At 49.4% G+C, this 17,827-nt stretch overlaps 1 protein-coding gene across 13 annotated transcripts in view; it reads right to left on the bottom strand.

Annotated features, from left to right (window-relative positions):
- Window positions 1–17,827, bottom strand: part of SLC5A6 (solute carrier family 5 member 6) — a 383,801-nt gene that overhangs the window by 172,430 nt on the left and 193,544 nt on the right. For all 13 annotated transcript variants that reach the window (XM_078650001.1, XM_078650008.1, XM_078650013.1 and 10 more), the window contains exon 11: window positions 17,239–17,306. In XM_078650001.1, the coding sequence (XP_078506127.1) occupies window positions 17,239–17,306 (68 nt within the window). The remainder of the gene's footprint in view (window positions 1–17,238; window positions 17,307–17,827) is intronic.

Below are 17,827 nucleotides of genomic sequence, written 5' to 3'. Positions count from 1 at the left end.
CTGATCAGGCCGGGGCCTTGTCAAAGGGAGGAGGCTTGTGGCTCCAGGAGATGGGGTTACTAGAACTCTGGAGGGAGGCCTATCCACAATCTACCCAATAAACATTCTACTCGCATGCCCACAAAACGTATGCACATCTTGATTATTTACTAGGGACCAGGGAGGTCCATCGTATCATGAGGTACACAGAGATAGAGCCAGTGGAATTAATGGACCATGACGCAGTGAGTCCCACCCCAGAAGTCCCACCCCAGAAGCACCAACATGGGAACTGGCGTCTTAGGGAGACCATGCTCCACAGGCCTGCTGTAGTACAGCAGCCATCAGTCGCTATATGCAATTATTTCGAACAGAATAACACTCCTTATATCACAATTTCCACACTCTGAAAGGCTATGAAGGCTGTGGTTGGGGGGGGAACTAATAGCGATATCGGCAGCCAACAACAAAATACAGAGAGAAAGTGGGCGAATTGACGGCCCAAGTCAGGACATTGGAACGTATACGCACACGTACTGGGGCTCTCATAATGTGGCACCTACTATGCACAGAGCGGGATTAATTAGCTGGGCTAAATCTTGACAGGGCGGAATACCTGGCCCTACGCCTAAAACAATATATATATATATATATATATATATATATATATATATATATATATATATATATATATATATATATATATATATATATATATATATATATATATATATATATATATATATATATATATATATATATATATATATATATATATATATATATATATATATATATATATATATATATATATATATATATATATATATATATATATATATATATATATATATATATATATATATATATATATATATATATATATATATATATATATATATATATATATATCGGGGGGGGGGGGAGACAAGGCAGGGCGACTACTAGCCAATAAGCTGAGGGCCCAAAGGCAGCAGAAGAATGTTCAATCCCTGAAGTCCCAAGCGGGAGCAGAGATATTGAGTGGTGAACAAATAGTGAATGAGTTTCGGAATTTCTACGCAGAATTATATGAGAGTCAAGAGTTAGCAGCGCAGCACAGACACTTATTTGAAAGGGACGACTACCCCATGTTTAAACAACTCCAAGGCAACTTCGTTAGATGCCCTCATCAGGGCCATCCGCGACTCTACCACGACCAGCACCAAGGACCCTGGTCACCCGACCCCCTACCGCTATGAACCCCAGCACCCTCCAGGCACTCAACCCTGGACACAACAACAACTGACAGCTCTCGAAGCTGACCAACACCCAAAACCCGTTCTCCTGCCGATACTGCCACCGCACTTTCACCCACCTCCGGACCCGCCGCTGCACCTTCACCCCTCCCAACCCACCAGACACCTCCGTACACAAGCCCCTGAGCTGCATCCTCCTCAATGTACGCTCCCTGCACAGACACGCCGTAGAAATCTTGGACCTCTTCAACTCTCACTCGCCCAACATCACTTTCCTCACAGACTTGGACCAATGCCAGATCTGCTCCAAGCATCGCAACCGCCATCCCACACGCATACAAAATCCTGATGAAGGACCGCCCCAACCACCCGGGTGGAGGCCTTGCCAACAATATGACAGAGAGAACAGTTTCCCTTATCTACCACATAATACTAATGTACCAACACAACAAATGATTAAATCAATTATAGGTGACAGAAGCTCATAGATAACCTATATTTGTTTCAAAAATAATTAATTTTATTTCTATAAATATAAATTCCATTATTTTATAACAATACTTTTTTATCAATTCCAGATGAAAAAATGCAGAAAATCAATTTTTATAAAAGACAGATTTTTTTTTTTATAATACACATGATATGAATAATGAAAAACAGGTAAATCATAACTGAATATCATTAACAATTCCTACAAATTAATACATAATATATTAAACCCCTGGAAAAGCATTTATTCAACTACAACCACACATACTCAGCAATCCAAACATTCTCACTTTAGTTGCATACACTATCACGCCAATAAAAACAAGGAAGTAAACTCATGAATCCAGGTCTCCAAGAAAAGTGAGAGACCCCGCACTTGGTTGACGCGCGTTTCGGCGGCACACGGCCACCTTCTTCAGGACCACTTCCAATACAACAACCCAATTATCCAGGGGATCCCTTTGTAGATATATACTGAAATCTAATATGGTTATTGACGTTCCTTCAAGTGAAACAAATCTTGGCCATTCTTTTAAATAGCTCTATCCAACAGTAGATTGGTCCACAGAGTGTGATAAATCCAGATGGTAATTATGATCGCTTTATTCTTTAAGTGTGGGAGTACGCCGACAAAAATTATTTTCACAGAATCACAACTACGTAAAGAGGTAAAGAATGGCGTGTCCCTCTCCCGGTTCGCTCCAGACAAAGGGGGAAGCTGCCAACATCCACAAAAACTCCCCCTGACTAACACCCACCTGCACGGACGATGCCTCGCCCCTCAAGGAACACACCCACATTCAGATCCAGCCCAACCCTAGAACAACGCTCTGTGTTACACTTGCCTACAGACCTTCCGGGCCCTGCACCCCTTTCACCAACGTCATCGCAAACTTCATCGCTCCTCATGCCATTGCCTCCATGTACTACATACTGCTCACAGACCTGAACTTCCACCTAAACAATATCAGCGATCCCAAAACCAACGCCCTCCTAGAGAACCTAACCAACATAGGACTGAAACAACTTGTCTCCACCCCCACACACACAGCAGGACACACACTCGGCCCCATCTTTGTCAGAGGAAACAACATTTGCTTCAGCCATACCACGGAGCCGCTCTCGACAGACAACCCCTGCATCCATTTCTCCTTTTTGAAACTCTCTGCACACAAGCGCACGCCCACCTCCCACGCAGAAACTGGAACAAAGTCTCCGAAGAACTCTTCACCTCCGCCCTCAGTTGTACTCTTCCCCCCACTACGACAGACACCAACACAGCAGCGAGCAATCTCCAGCAATGGATCGCCAACTGCGCCAACACTCTTGCCCCCCTCCAGAACACCTAGAGATGACAACATGAAAGCCACCTGGTTCACCACAGACCATCGAGCATCCAAGCGCTCTTGCCGACGACTAGAGAAAACGTGGAGAAACAGCAAAACCCCGGAAGCACGCTCCGCTTACACGGCGGCCACCACGGCACACCACCAACTCATCAAATCAAGAGAAACTTCATCCAAGACAGAATCCTCTCCAACTCCTCCAACTCCAAGAAACTCCTCGCCATCATACAAGAATTTGCCAGACCCAACAGCGAAACAACCAACATCTCTCCCTCCCAAGACCTCTGCAACAGACTCAGCTCCTTCTTCCACCATAAGATCAAGACGCTTTATGAGAACTTCGACGACCACGGCACTGCCTCAACACCTCCCGCTCCCAATCAACACCATCCAACAGACCCTCCTCACCTGGACCCCTCTCACCACAGAAGACACCGCTAAGAACATGATAAGCATCCACTCCGGAGCTCCTACTGACCCTTGCCCGCCACCAGGAGCGTAACAAACACCCCCATAGCCCCCCGCAGTGCGGGAGGCCCCCAATCTTCAGTATGTGAAGAGGGTCCCCTCAGCTCATCGGTAGAGAGCTGTATGTCTCTTGCGCTAAGCAGCTGCTGTCTGCTCTGAGCTCTTCCGGTTGACCCAGGACTGAAGAGAAACAAAGTAACAAGTTACGTTATTTCTCTTCAGTCAGAGCCCGGCCGGAACAAGGGTGGGAGCCCTCTGAGGGTTACACTTCATCAGAGCGATTTTTTTTTCTCTCTCTCGCTCTCTCTCTATCTTGTAATTCAAAATTTCCACATTTCAGGGGAAATACATAATTCCTCGAATTATGGATTCCAATATATTGCAGGGCTTGAATTGTGTTTCCTTCTTTAAGTTGAAAGATACGGAAGGGACTGTTCTTGCTTCAGGCAGCCTCCCCCCCCCCCTTCCTGATTCTGCAGTGACTCGTTTACAGGGACAGTGACAATGATGGCGTCATGATATGTTCCACCTCCATTGTAAATAAATGTTCAACTTCTATTTTATTTTGATGGGATCAAGGTCATGCCGGACAGTGATTAGACTAGGGACAGGAGGCTAACTGACGGAGTCATATGACTTGGGATCACTCCCGGTCTCCTGCTCTCCCGCTCTCTCGGTCTCCCGCTCTCTCGGTCTCCCGCTCTCCCTCTCTCTCTCGGTCTCCCTCTCCCTCTCTCTCGGTCTCCCTCTCCCTCTCTCTCGCTCTCCCTCTCCCTCGGTCTCCCTCTCCCTCGGTCTCCCTCTCCCTCTCCGTCTCTCTCTCTCGCTCTCTCTCTCGGTGTCTTTCTCTCTCTCTGTCTCCTTTTGTCCGTCTCCCACTCTCTCTTTATCTAACTCCTTCTCTCTGTCTGTCTCTTTTTCTCTGTCTCTGGCCCCATCTGTCTCTGGCCCCATCTGTCTCTGGCCCCATCTGTCTCTGGCCCCATCTGTCTCTGGCCCCATCTGTCTCTGGCCCCATCTGTCTCTGGCCCCATCTGTCTCTGGCCCCATCTGTCTCTGGCCCCATCTGTCTCTGGCCCCATCTGTCTCTGGCCCCATCTGTCTCTGGCCCTATCGAACAAGTTACTTACCTTCGGTAACGCTTTTTCTGGTAGATACCATATCTGCCTGTGGATTCCTCACCATGTGAATATCCCCCTGCGTCAGCAACATTCGGAAATTCTTTTTTGTAGCTTCGCGCCGACGTGGACTCGGACGTCACAGAGGCACGGCATCGCTCGCGACTCCGCTGACGTCACCGACGCCTACAATAGGCCCACGCCGGCGTGATGACATCAGTTCCGCCCTTTTTTCCGTGTCATCGAGGCACATGGACGGACCAATGACAGTAGACATATACACAGTATACACAATACCAATATCAAGGTAACACACACAGTGTGAAGCAAATGCAATAAAACATTTTACAACAAAATAAATATATAACAGAAACACTGGTATAGAGGAGTGGACAACGGGGAGGCGGGTGGGTCAGTGAGGAATCCACAGGCAGATATTGTATCTACCAGAAAAAGCGTTACCGAAGGTAAGTAACTTGTTCTTCTGATAGATACATCTGCCGTGTGGATTCCTCACCTTGTGAATAGAGTCCCACAGCAATCCCCACTCCTGGAGGAGGGTGTCCACTCCGCTATACCAGAAAATCTTGGAGGACAGAACGCGCGAAATGACCGTCCCTCCTCACCTCGGTATCCAAGCAGTAATGCTTTGCAAAAGTGTGGAGGGAGGCCCAAGTCGCAGCCCTGCAAATGTCCTCAACAGGAACACCTCTAGACAAAGCAGATGTTGCAGACTTTGCTCTAGTTGAATGTGCTCTAATACCCTCAGGAGGGTCCTTACCCGCCAGAGAGTAACAAATCTTGATGCATAGGATTATCCATCTGGAAAGTGTGCGCTTGTGCACCGCTCTGCCCTTCTTGCAGCCAGCAAAACCCACGAAGAGCTGATCGTCAATACGATAGTCTTTAGTCCTATCAAGATAGAAACGAACAGCTCTTTGGGTCCAAGCGATGAAGCCTCTCCTCCTCCTTGGAAGGGTGTGGGGGAGGATAGAAGGTAGGGAGGGTAATGGACTGTCCTAGATGGAAGGGAGATACCACCTTAGGCAGAAAAGCAGCCCTGGTCCTAAGAACCATTCTTTCAGCATGAATGGTCAGGAACGGGGGCTTAGAACTAAGAGCTTGAAGCTCACTCACCCTCCTTGCCGAGGTGATTGCAACCAAGAAGACCGTTTTAAAAGAAAGAAGTCTCAAGGGACACTTGTGCAAGGGTTCGAAGGGAGAACCCATCAAATAGGTCAACACAAGATTCAAATCCCAATGAGGAACAATAAAAGGAGTAGGAGGGAACTTATTTGTGAGGCCGTTCAAAAATCTTAAAACCACAGGAGATTTGAAAAGAGAAGGCTGATCAGGCAAACAGAGAAATGCCGACAGCGCTGAAAGATAGCCCTTCACTGTAGCAACGGCAAGACCCTGTTGCGCCAGAGAAAGGGCAAACTGGAGAACATCAGACAAATGGGCTCTCAAAGGGTCTATAGATTTCTCCCCACACCAAGCGACAAATTTTGACCACCTATAAGAATAGATGGACTTAGTGGAGTCACGCCTGGCTGACAAGATGACGTCCACCACGTCAGGCGAGAGAGAAAAAGAACTCAGGTTGCCCCGTTCAATCTCCAGGCATGAAGGTGTAAGGTCTGGAGGTGGGGGTGTAGAACCTGCCCCTCCATCTGAGAGAGGAGGTCTGCCCTGTGAGGAAGACGGAGCGGCGGGTGAGAGGAGAGGTGGAGAAGATCTGAGTACCACACCCTTCTTGGCCAATCCGGGGCGATCAATATGACTTGGGCCCGGTCTTGGCGAATTTTCCTCAGAACCCGAGGAATCAAAGGTATGGGAGGAAACGCGTAAAGGAGTTGCGAGCTCCAACTCAACTGAAACGCGTCCCCCAAGGCTCCTTGCATCGGATACTGGAGACTGCAGAATGACAGGCAGTGAGCGTTCTAGTGAGTGGCGAACAGGTCGACCCGAGGAGTCCCCCATGTCCGAAAGACATGACGAACCACCTCCGGGTGAAGCCTCCACTCGTGGTCGGCCGAGAACTGCCGACTGAGACTGTCCGCCCGCACGTTCTAAACTCCGGCCAGATGATTTGCCATCAGACAAATCTGGTGGTCCTGAACCCAGGACCAGAGACGCAGAGCTTCTCTGCAGAGACACTGCGACCCCACTCCTCCCTGCTTGTTGATATACCACATCGCGGCCGTGTTGTCCGTCAGGACCTGAACCGACCGACCGCGAAGGGAAGGGAGGAAGGCCTTGAGCACCAGACGTATTGCCCGTAATTCCAGAAGGTTGATGTGAAACAACCTTTCCTCTGGAGACCAAAGACCCTTGACCTCCAGGTCCCCCAGATGAGCACCCCACCCGAGAGTGGATGCATCCGCAATTACTGTGGCCACCGATGGAGGAAGTTGAAAAGGCTTTCCTTGTGACAGATTGCCTTCCACGCTCCACCAAGTCAGATCCGCTGCAGTTTCTCTGGAGATCCTCACAGACTCCCTTAGATCTCCGTTGTGCTGATACCACTGCCTGCGGAGGCACCACTGGAGTGCCCTCATATGCCAGCGTGCATGGTTGACCAATAGAATACAAGAAGCCATCAGACCGAGCAGGCGAAGAACCTTCAGGCCTGGAACGACCGCTCCATTGCAGAACAAAGGAATCATTTCCTGTATGTCGTGAATCCTTTGAAGAGGAGGGAATGCACGACATACAGTTGTGTCCAGTACAGCACCTATGAACAGGTTGCGCTGGGAGGGCACCAGGTGAGATTTGGGTACATTTATCGAAAAACCCAACCTGTGTAACAACTGAGTTGTCTCTTGCAGATGATGGAGCACCTTCTCCGGCGACTCCGCTTTGATCAACCAGTCGTCCAGATACGGGAACACATGTATCCCCGACCTCCTGAGATGTGCTGCCACCACCGCCATCACCTTGGTGAAGACTCGAGGCGCAGTAGTAAGACCAAACGGAAGGACCGCAAACTGGTAATGTTGCGACCCAACCGTAAAACGGAGATACTTTCTGTGCGACTTCAAGATGGGAATATGAAAATACGCATCTTGCAAGTCGATCAACACCATCCAATCTTCTTCCAGCAGCGCCTGAAGAACCTGTGCAAGAGTGAGCATCTTGAACCTTTCCTGTTTCAGGTAAAGGTTCAAGATCCTGAGATCCAGAATTGGCCGAAGCCTGCCATCCTTTTTGGGGATCAGGAAGTACCGGGAGAAGCATCCCTGACCCCTCTCCTGCTCTGGAACCACTTCTATTGCACCTTTTCGAAACAAAGCCAGGACTTCTTCTTGCAGGAGAAGCAGATGGTCCTCCGAACAATAACCTTGGCAAGGAGGGTAATTTGGGGGAAATTCCCGAAAGGGAAGTGCATACCCATTCTCCACAAGATTGAGAACCCAAAGATCCGATGTTATTAATTCCCAATCTTGTAGAAAATGGGTAAGCCGGCCCCCCACTGGGCCCACATGATCCAGAATGGTGGATCTAGGGCTGCTTTGCTGCTGTGGCTGGGGGCTTTGATGGGGAAGAGGAGGAAGAGGAGGAAACATTACGGCCCCGAGCTCGGGCCCTTTGTTTGCCTCTATAATTTCTGTATAAAGTGTTCTGCTGCTGTTGTGGCTGCTGTTGGGTTGATTTATAGTTTCGAAAAGAAGATCTGCCAAATCCTCTTGAACGTCTTACAAAAGTGCCCCTGGTCTGAAGGCCCAACGACTTTGCCGTTGCTCTGCTATCTTTAAAGCGTTCCAATGCAGTGTCTGCCTTCTTCCCAAACAATCCAGACCCGTCAAAAGGAAGATCCATCAATTCAGCTTCGACATCAGTGGAAAACTCACTAGATTTAAGCCATGCGGCTCTCCTTGTCGCAACCGAAGAGCCCATGATCCTTGCCACAGAATCAGTCGTGTCCAATCCACTTTGGATAACCTGTCTTGCTGCAGCTTGAGTATCAGAAATTACCTCCTGAAAGTCTTTCCTATCCTCTTCAGGTATCTTGGGAACCAATTGTTTCACAGTGTCCATAAGAGCATGGATATAACGCCCCATTAAGCAGGTTGCATTTGTGGATTTTAAAGCCATACTGGCAGAGGAAAAGACCTTCTTAGCAGCCTGATCCTGCTTTCTAGACTCTTTCTCCGCTGGGACCTGCGGAAACGCACCCGTAGACCTCTGGGAACAGTCAGCCTGCACCACCAAACTCTCCGGTAGAGGATGAGATGTTAAAAATTCTGGGTCTTCAGGAGCTGCTCTATACCTCCTAGCCACAGATCTAGATACAGCAGGAGCTGATACAGGATTTTTCCAAATTTCTAAAATTGGTTCCTTTAAGGCATCATTAAAAGGTAGTAAAGGTTCAGTCACTGAAGAAGGAGAGTGAAGGACCTCTGTGAGCAGATTAGACTTAAACTCTGCAGATGGTAGAGAAATGTTCAATACATTTGCAGCTTTCTTTATCACTACATGATAAGGTGTCACATCTTTTGAGGGTTCATTAGAAACCGAAACAAAGTCCCATTCAGGTGACAGTTCAAGGCCACTAGCTACAGATAGGTCCTCAAAAGGGTCCTCAGAATCCTGAAGTTTGCCCTCCTCCAGATTTTCCTCTCTATATCTTTCCTCTTCCATCAATCTTTGGGCTTCACGCCTAGACCTTAGCTTCACATTCGAAGCCGTCGGATCCGCAATCGACTCCGACGGAGCCGGCGTCGAACTCTACGTCGGACAAGGGAGAGATTCACGACGTCGCTCAGGGTTTGGCATCATAGATGATGGAACTGGAGTCGAAGGAATCGGAGTCATCGATCTCGGCGTCGATGGCTTCGGTGTCGAAGGCCTCGCCGGAGTCGGATAATTCCAATGCGGCGCCGGAGCCGGCATAAAAGGCATAAAGGGCGCAGGTGCATAGGAATGAGGAACACCCAAACCATATGCCATAGGACCCATAGGACCAGTAGGAGCCCCAGAGGGATACATAGCCCTTGAATAAATACCGAACATCGCATTCAGGAAATGCAAAGGGTCCTGACCTGGAGCCGGGAAGGCTGGGTATGAACCCCCAGGTTGCTCTTGAGGGCGTGGAGTCGAAACGACGTCGACCTCTTCTTCGGGCTGGTGTACCGGAGTCGTACGACCTTCGGGCATCCGAGCTCCACCCTCACCAACCTCCTCCTCCTCACCTTCATCCTCCCGACCTGAAGGATGGGATGGTTCCGGAGATGGAATACTCTTCGGCTTCGGTGAACTCGGTGAGTTTGCATGCAACACCTCAACCTCTACATCGTGATCCTCCGAAGCCGATGAAACTACCTTCTCAATCAGTTTCACTTGTGACTTCTGCTTGGAACCCGACTCCTTCCTCGATCGATGTCGGGATTCATGGGTTCTCTTTTTATGCTTCTTTCTAGAAGACCTTGAAGCATGGGCCGAGGACGAATCCGATCGCGACCTCGATCGAGATCTTGACTTCGAACGACGAGCTCGTGATCTTGACTTCTTCTTTTCTTTTCCTTCTTTACACTTAGCAACCAGAAGTTTTGCTTCTCTCTCCCGGAGGGCCTTTGGTGTCATCTTCTTACAGGATTGGCAGTCCTCGACGTCTTGGTCGGAGCTCAGACACCACAAACAGCATTCATGCGGATCTGTAATGGATATTATTTTGTTACATTCTCCGCAAGCTTTAAATCCGGTCTTCTTCGAGGTCATGATGAAAACGAGAAGACAAAGATACTATAAATTTAGATAGTAACAAAGTTACAGTAAAGGCTACAGACGATCCCAGAAAACCTTTAGCGTCGACGACGCGGAAAAAAGGGAACTGATGTAATCACGCCGGCGTGGGCCTATTGTAGGCGTCGGTGACGTCAGCGGAGTCACGAGCGATGCCGTACCTCTGTGACGTCCGAGTCCACGTCGGCGCGAAGCTACAAAAAAGAATTTCCGAATGTTGCTGACGCAGGGGGATATTCACAAGGTGAGGAATTTACACGGCAGATGTATCTATCAGAATGTCTCTGCCTCTTTGTCTGTCTGTCTCTGGCCCTATCGGTCTCTGCCTCTTTGTCTGTCTCTCTGTGTCTGTCTCTCTGTGTCTGTCTCTCTGTGTCTGTCTCTCTGTGTCTGTCTCTCTGTGTCTGTCTCTCTGTGTCTGTCTCTCTGTGTCTGTCTCTCTGTGTCTGTCTCTCTGTGTCTGTCTCTCTGTGTCTGTCTCTCTGTGTCTGTCTCTCTGTGTCTGTCTCTCTGTGTCTGTCTCTCTGTGTCTGTCTCTCTGTGTCTGTCTCTCTGTGTCTGTCTCTCTGTGTCTGTCTCTCGGTCTGTCTGTCTCTCGGTCTGTCTGTCTCTCGGTCTGTCTGTCTCTCGGTCTGTCTGTCTCTCGGTCTGTCTGTCTCTCGGTCTGTCTGTCTCTCGGTCTGTCTGTCTCTCGGTCTGTCTGTCTCTCGGTCTGTCTGTCTCTCGGTCTGTCTGTCTCTCGGTCTGTCTGTCTCTCGGTCTGTCTGTCTCTCGGTCTGTCTGTCTCTCGGTCTGTCTGTCTCTCGGTCTGTCTGTCTCTCGGTCTGTCTGTCTCTCGGTCTGTCTGTCTCTCGGTCTGTCTGTCTCTCGGTCTGTCTGTCTCTCGGTCTGTCTGTCTCTCGGTCTGTCTGTCTCTCGGTCTGTCTGTCTCTCGGTCTGTCTGTCTCTCGGTCTGTCTGTCTCTCGGTCTGTCTGTCTCTCGGTCTGTCTGTCTCTCGGTCTGTCTGTCTCTCGGTCTGTCTGTCTCTCGGTCTGTCTGTCTCTCGGTCTGTCTGTCTCTCGGTCTGTCTGTCTCTCGGTCTGTCTGTCTCTCGGTCTGTCTGTCTCTCGGTCTGTCTGTCTCTCGGTCTGTCTGTCTCTCGGTCTGTCTGTCTCTCGGTCTGTCTGTCTCTCGGTCTGTCTGTCTCTCGGTCTGTCTGTCTCTCGGTCTGTCTGTCTCTCGGTCTGTCTGTCTCTCGGTCTGTCTGTCTCTCGGTCTGTCTGTCTCTCGGTCTGTCTGTCTCTCGGTCTGTCTGTCTCTCGGTCTGTCTGTCTCTCGGTCTGTCTGTCTCTCGGTCTGTCTGTCTCTCGGTCTGTCTGTCTCTCGGTCTGTCTGTCTCTCGGTCTGTCTGTCTCTCGGTCTGTCTGTCTCTCGGTCTGTCTGTCTCTCGGTCTGTCTGTCTCTCGGTCTGTCTGTCTCTCGGTCTGTCTGTCTCTCGGTCTGTCTGTCTCTCGGTCTGTCTGTCTCTCGGTCTGTCTGTCTCTCGGTCTGTCTGTCTCTCGGTCTGTCTGTCTCTCGGTCTGTCTGTCTCTCGGTCTGTCTGTCTCTCGGTCTGTCTGTCTCTCGGTCTGTCTGTCTCTCGGTCTGTCTGTCTCTCGGTCTGTCTGTCTCTCGGTCTGTCTGTCTCTCGGTCTGTCTGTCTCTCGGTCTGTCTGTCTCTCGGTCTGTCTGTCTCTCGGTCTGTCTGTCTCTCGGTCTGTCTGTCTCTCGGTCTGTCTGTCTCTCGGTCTGTCTGTCTCTCGGTCTGTCTGTCTCTCGGTCTGTCTGTCTCTCGGTCTGTCTGTCTCTCGGTCTGTCTGTCTCTCGGTCTGTCTGTCTCTCGGTCTGTCTGTCTCTCGGTCTGTCTGTCTCTCGGTCTGTCTGTCTCTCGGTCTGTCTGTCTCTCGGTCTGTCTGTCTCTCGGTCTGTCTGTCTCTCGGTCTGTCTGTCTGTCTCTCGGTCTGTCTGTCTGTCTCTCGGTCTGTCTGTCTGTCTCTCGGTCTGTCTGTCTGTCTGTCTGTCTGTCTGTCTGTCTGTCTGTCTGTCTGTCTGTCTGTCTGTCTGTCTGTCTGTCTGTCTGTCTGTCTCTCTCTGTCTGTCTCTCTCTCTGTCTGTCTCTCGGTCTGTACCCGTCTCTGCCTCTATGTGTCTACCTGTCTATCCCTTCCTCTATCTCTCTGTCTGTACCCGTCTCTGCCCCTATGTGTCTACCTGTCTATCCCTGCCTCTATCTCTCCGTCTGTCCCCGTCTGTCCCCGTCTCCGTCTGTCCCCGTCTCCGTCTGTCCCCGTCTCCGTCTGTCCCCGTCTCCGTCTGTCCCCGTCTCCGTCTGTCCCCGTCTCCGTCTGTCCCCGTCTCCGTCTGTCCCCGTCTCCGTCTGTCCCCGTCTCCGTCTGTCCCCGTCTCCGTCTGTCCCCGTCTCCGTCTGTCCCCGTCTCCGTCTGTCCCCGTCTCCGTCTGTCCCCGTCTCCGTCTGTCCCCGTCTCCGTCTGTCTCCGTCTCCGTCTCCGTCTGTCTCCGTCTCCGTCTGTCTCCGTCTCCGTCTGTCCCTGTCTGTATCTGACTGTATCTGTCTCTGTCTCTATCTGTCTCTCTGCCTCTATCTTTTCCTCTATCTGTCTCTGTCCAATCAGGAAACTTCCCAAAACGCCCTTTTGAAAGTCAGCTGTGAAAGGCTTACAACTGACTTTTAAAGGGCCTTTTGGGAAGCTTTCCGAAGGTGCCCTGACGTCCCAAAGACCGGTAGTAAACACAGAAGATGGCCGCAGCTACAAACATAGTGAATACCTATTTAATATGTATTCACTACTATGCTCCTGCGGCCATCTTCTGTGTTTAATGCCAGCTTTGGAAACTGCAAGGCAAGGTCCGTGGGCCGCCAATGAAGGCCTGCCGGGCTGCTGGCGTACGAGTACCACGGACATAGGGAGTACTTTTGTTGAGGGTGTTATTGGTGGTGGGGGTCTGTCATTCAAGGTTGTAAACTCGGCGTGCACTGTGTGTGGCGTGTGCGGTTTCCATCCCCGCACCGAGTGCACTGACTCGTACTAGTCTACAGTGGAAACTAATACCAAGGAGGCGCGCAATGAACATGTGGGAGATGTGTCACCCTCACGTCCGCCAGTGTTATGCGTTAAATACGTGTCATTCTGAGGAAGCAAACACTTCAGAAAATGTGAGCCAACAGTTAGATTGTGTCCTGCAGGTCTGTGGAGGAAGTCAGCGGTGCTGTCCAAAAGCCCTCCCGCAGACCACAGTGGGTGTATCACAGTATAAGCTCTCAATAATTGCTTGCAAAGCGCCACGGTGCAGGTGCAGTAGCTGAGATAACTCACAGTATCTAAACCTCTTACATTCACTCGACTGCAGTTCATAAAATTATCCTTCATTTAATAGATATATACTGAAACGCCGATCATCACACTGTTGTGTCACTCTTCTCTACCCCTGTTCGGTGCTTTGGGATGATAGCTAGTGACGTGGAAGAGAGTATTCTAAAAGAAAACACAATCAAAAACAATATATTTCGGTAATAATATCTCTGCAAGCCCAATATAAATGGTATGTTATTTCAACCCATTTCACCGGGTCTGCACCGCTGCATTGCCTGGCAAGTAACATATGATAGAGTGTGCTGTGCCTGGCTCGAATAGAATGTCATGCAGTGGTCTTTGAATATACACTGCCATGTTCCCCTCACACCTAAGTAAAAGTTGTTTATCACTTTGCAACTTCCCCTCACACCCTTCCACCATTAAAAAAGCAGACTCTTAGGTCTTGCTTCCTAGACAGTGCATGTGCTGCCTGTAATGAGACATACTGTGGGCCTGCCAAGAACATGCAGGGGCTTGGAGTCCACCTGTTGCTTACCATTGGTTGGCTTCACTGTCACTCATTTGCCTGCTTCTTGTGTGTGTCCCAGTTTGTCAATTTTGTGTTTGTCCCTCCCATGCAGCCTAGCCTCTTTTCTATCTCTTTTGGTTGGTTGGCTTCTAAGCATCCACTGCTTGCTTTTAATGTAATACTTTTTTCTTTTAGGTTCAGCACTTAATGGCAGTGTATATGTTTTTCAACTGTTTCCCTCAGAATTCCGTGTTACTCTCAGGCTCCATGTGCTTCTGTCCACCCCCCACCTCCATGTTGCGTTCAACCTCATGTACCTCACTCTTGCTTTCTCCTCCATGTGCATCTCTCCTGCCCACTTCAAGTTCCTCTCTTCACCTGTTTGTTCTTCCCCTGTGCTCCACTTTGCTTTTGGTGTCATGTGCTTCCCCTCACCCGCCCACTGGGTTCATTCTGCCCTTGTTGGTTCAACCCTCCCATGTTGCTCTGCTCCATCCCTCTGCTTAAAAAAAGCGTAGCCGTTTTTTTGTTTAATTTTAGTCACTGATCCAACTCAGATCTGTAACTACAAAGAAAAAAATACAGCTCTCACATCATTTTGAAGGCATGTTGTGCGTAATGCACATGCCTTCAAAATGATGACTGGTGGGCCATGTCAAGGGCTTTTTTCCAATCCTTTAGCAATGCTGCACACAGCTGAAAATCATTGACAAAGCTAATAGTTCCCGAAAGTGTGACCTATTGGCATTACCAATGCTTTTTTTTCCTAATCTGGCCAGAATACTCCTTCTGCAGTGCTCTCCGTATGTATTCACGTTCCCTTTATTTTGTTCCACACAAGGAGAGAGGAGGTAAATGGGTTGGATGCTTGAGCCCAAACAGACGACTTGCAGTGAGCAAAAAATCAGCAGGAATGCACTTCTGTTCACAAATCAAATAGCTGTGAGGTGGTAGCCATGCAGTTTCCTTTTACAAACTGCATTCCTGATGCTTTTCACTCCAGTAGTGCCTTTCACCAGAGTTTACCTCTCCCCTCCATTTCCAGTGCACATTACCACAACAAAGCAGGGTATCACTGCACTGCTCTGTGTTTTCATTGGATGTGAAACAGTGGAGTAGCAGTAACCCCAGCAGCTCCCACTGTGTGAGGAGGGGCCCTGACCTCTACAGTGCCCCCTCCATCACTGTGCATGGGTGACGGACCCCTGCCCTGCGAGCTTCTGACTGGGCCTGGAGCGTGGGTGGCCCCTCCATGTACTTTGCAAGGGGGCCTCCTCAAGTTTTGTTACGCCACTGCCCGCCACGCATCTTTCACAGGACCGTTACCACCATCGCACCCAAACTACGCCAAACCATCAACTGCTCCTTCGAGACCGCCACATTCCCAGATGACTGGAAACACGCCGAAGTCAAACCCCTCCATATGAAGCCCTTTACAGACCTGACGGATCTCAAGAATTTCAGGCCCATTTCACTACTCCCTTTTGCCTTCAAAGTCACAGAGAAAGCCGTCAACACCCAGCTAGCACACTTTATAGAAACCAACAACATCCTAGACACCTCTCAATCTGGTTTCCGCAGCAACCACAGCACCTAGACTGCCCTCATAGCTGTCACGGACGCCATCCGCGCCCTCCTCGACCAAGGCCACACAGTAGCACTCATCCTCTTGGACCTTTCAGCAGCCTTCGACACCGTTTCCCACCGCACACTAGCAACCAAACTCCACAACACCGGCATACAGGGAACAGCCCTAGACTGGATTTGATCTTTCCTCTCGGGCAGAACACAAAAAATAAGACTCTCACCCTTCCTCTCCAAACCAACCGAGATCAGTTGCCGAGTACCCCTGGGATCCTCCCTCAGCCCCACACTCTTCAAAGTCTACATGACTCCCCTCACAACCATTGTCAGAAAACACGGACTCTATGTAGTATGAGGCTACATGGAGTCTGTGTTTTCTGACGACATCCAGCTCATCCTCTCCCTAACAAAGGAACCCAACGTCACCAGTCACAGTTTCAAGAAGGTATTTAAGACGTCGCAACCTGGATGAGCAGCAGCTGCCTGAAGCTAAACTCAGAGAATACAGAAGTCCTCATCCTCGTCTCCACCACCTCCGCATAGAACACCTGGTGGCCCCCCACGCTCAGAAAGCCACCCACCCCAACGGACCATGCACTCAACCTCGGCATTATACCCGACTCTTCACTCACCATGAACCACCAGATCAACACAGTGTCCTCCACTTGCTTCAACACCATCCTCATTCTTTGCAAAACCTTCAAATGGATCCATCTCGACGCCACGAAGACCGTCACCCACGCACTCATCACATGCAGACTGGACTACGGAAACACCCTCTATGCCGGAATCAACAAAAAAACTCCTCTGCAAACTCCAGACCGTCCAGAATGCTGTAGCCAAACTTATCCTCGACGTCCCACGACATGGCCACATCACCCAACACCTCCGCGACCTTCACTGGCTCTCCATAAAAAAAAAAGAAAAAACCATCAAACTGCTCACACACGCCTACAAAGCCTTCCACAACACCGGACCCCAACACCTCCGCTCAGCCAACCTAGCCCTAGCCACGGTGCCACAGGGCCTAAATGGTGGCCATGACCTGGAATGAACACACCTCCGCATCCAACGAAGCCCGACACTGCACCAATTCAGAAAGGACCTCAAGACCTGGTTTTTCGAATGATCTACGGAGCTACGAAGCTGCTCGCACCCACCTTAAGACCCTTACGGATGATGAGTGCACTTCTAAACCCCAGATTGAAGGCAACAGTCACTGGCTTACAAAGTATTAGACGGAAAATCTACTGTAAACTGGACACGAGGATCTTCATTAAACTAAATCTGGAAGAGCCACATGACAATGCAGCCCCAGATCTACACTTGATTGGGGCAGACAGTGTTGTGTAAAGACTTCCCCACCCCCTGAGATGCAATGGTAAAGTTAAATAGAGGAGCCATCTTACCTGCAGCACTGAGCCCATGAAGGAGGAGATGTAGGCCATAGCAATGCACAGCAAGCCATATCCGAGAGCTGAGGAGGAAGAAATGAAGAGACCCTTTAGGGCTGTGGGTAGAGCAGGAGTGTGACTCAAGTGTACGACTGGTATCCAGTCAAATTGTCAAAAACAAAATTAACAGGAATTTACAAACGAAAAATAAACCTCACAATCTATGTTTCCCCTGCACAAGAAGAGTTTAGAATGGACAAATATGTGGTTTTTCACGACAAACTACATTTATAGGTAAGGCACTACGAGTTGTGGGTCTATGCTAAAAGGTTAATGAAGCCAATGTGGCCTAGGGCAGGTGAATTGTTGGTTTTGTGACAGGTTGAGTTTCCAGTATCCATCGTGCTACAGGGTGGAGTTGCCTTTTCACTGTATGTATTTTCTATAGCACTCTGTGTCACTGACAGAATTCATTCTGTTCAGGTTCAGAGTGTTTGTTATCTTACACACTTCTCATTGCAGCAGCTTATTGCATGGGACTCTCCTAGGGACCCATTCACAACTCCATTTTGTAGTACGTTTAGTAGTACTACAATAGTACCAC

This window comes from Lissotriton helveticus, chromosome 6 (genome assembly GCF_964261635.1).
Source record: "Lissotriton helveticus chromosome 6, aLisHel1.1, whole genome shotgun sequence".
In the NCBI taxonomy this organism is placed as follows: domain Eukaryota; kingdom Metazoa; phylum Chordata; class Amphibia; order Caudata; family Salamandridae; genus Lissotriton; species Lissotriton helveticus.
This window is presented reverse-complemented; position numbering and strand designations above follow the sequence as displayed.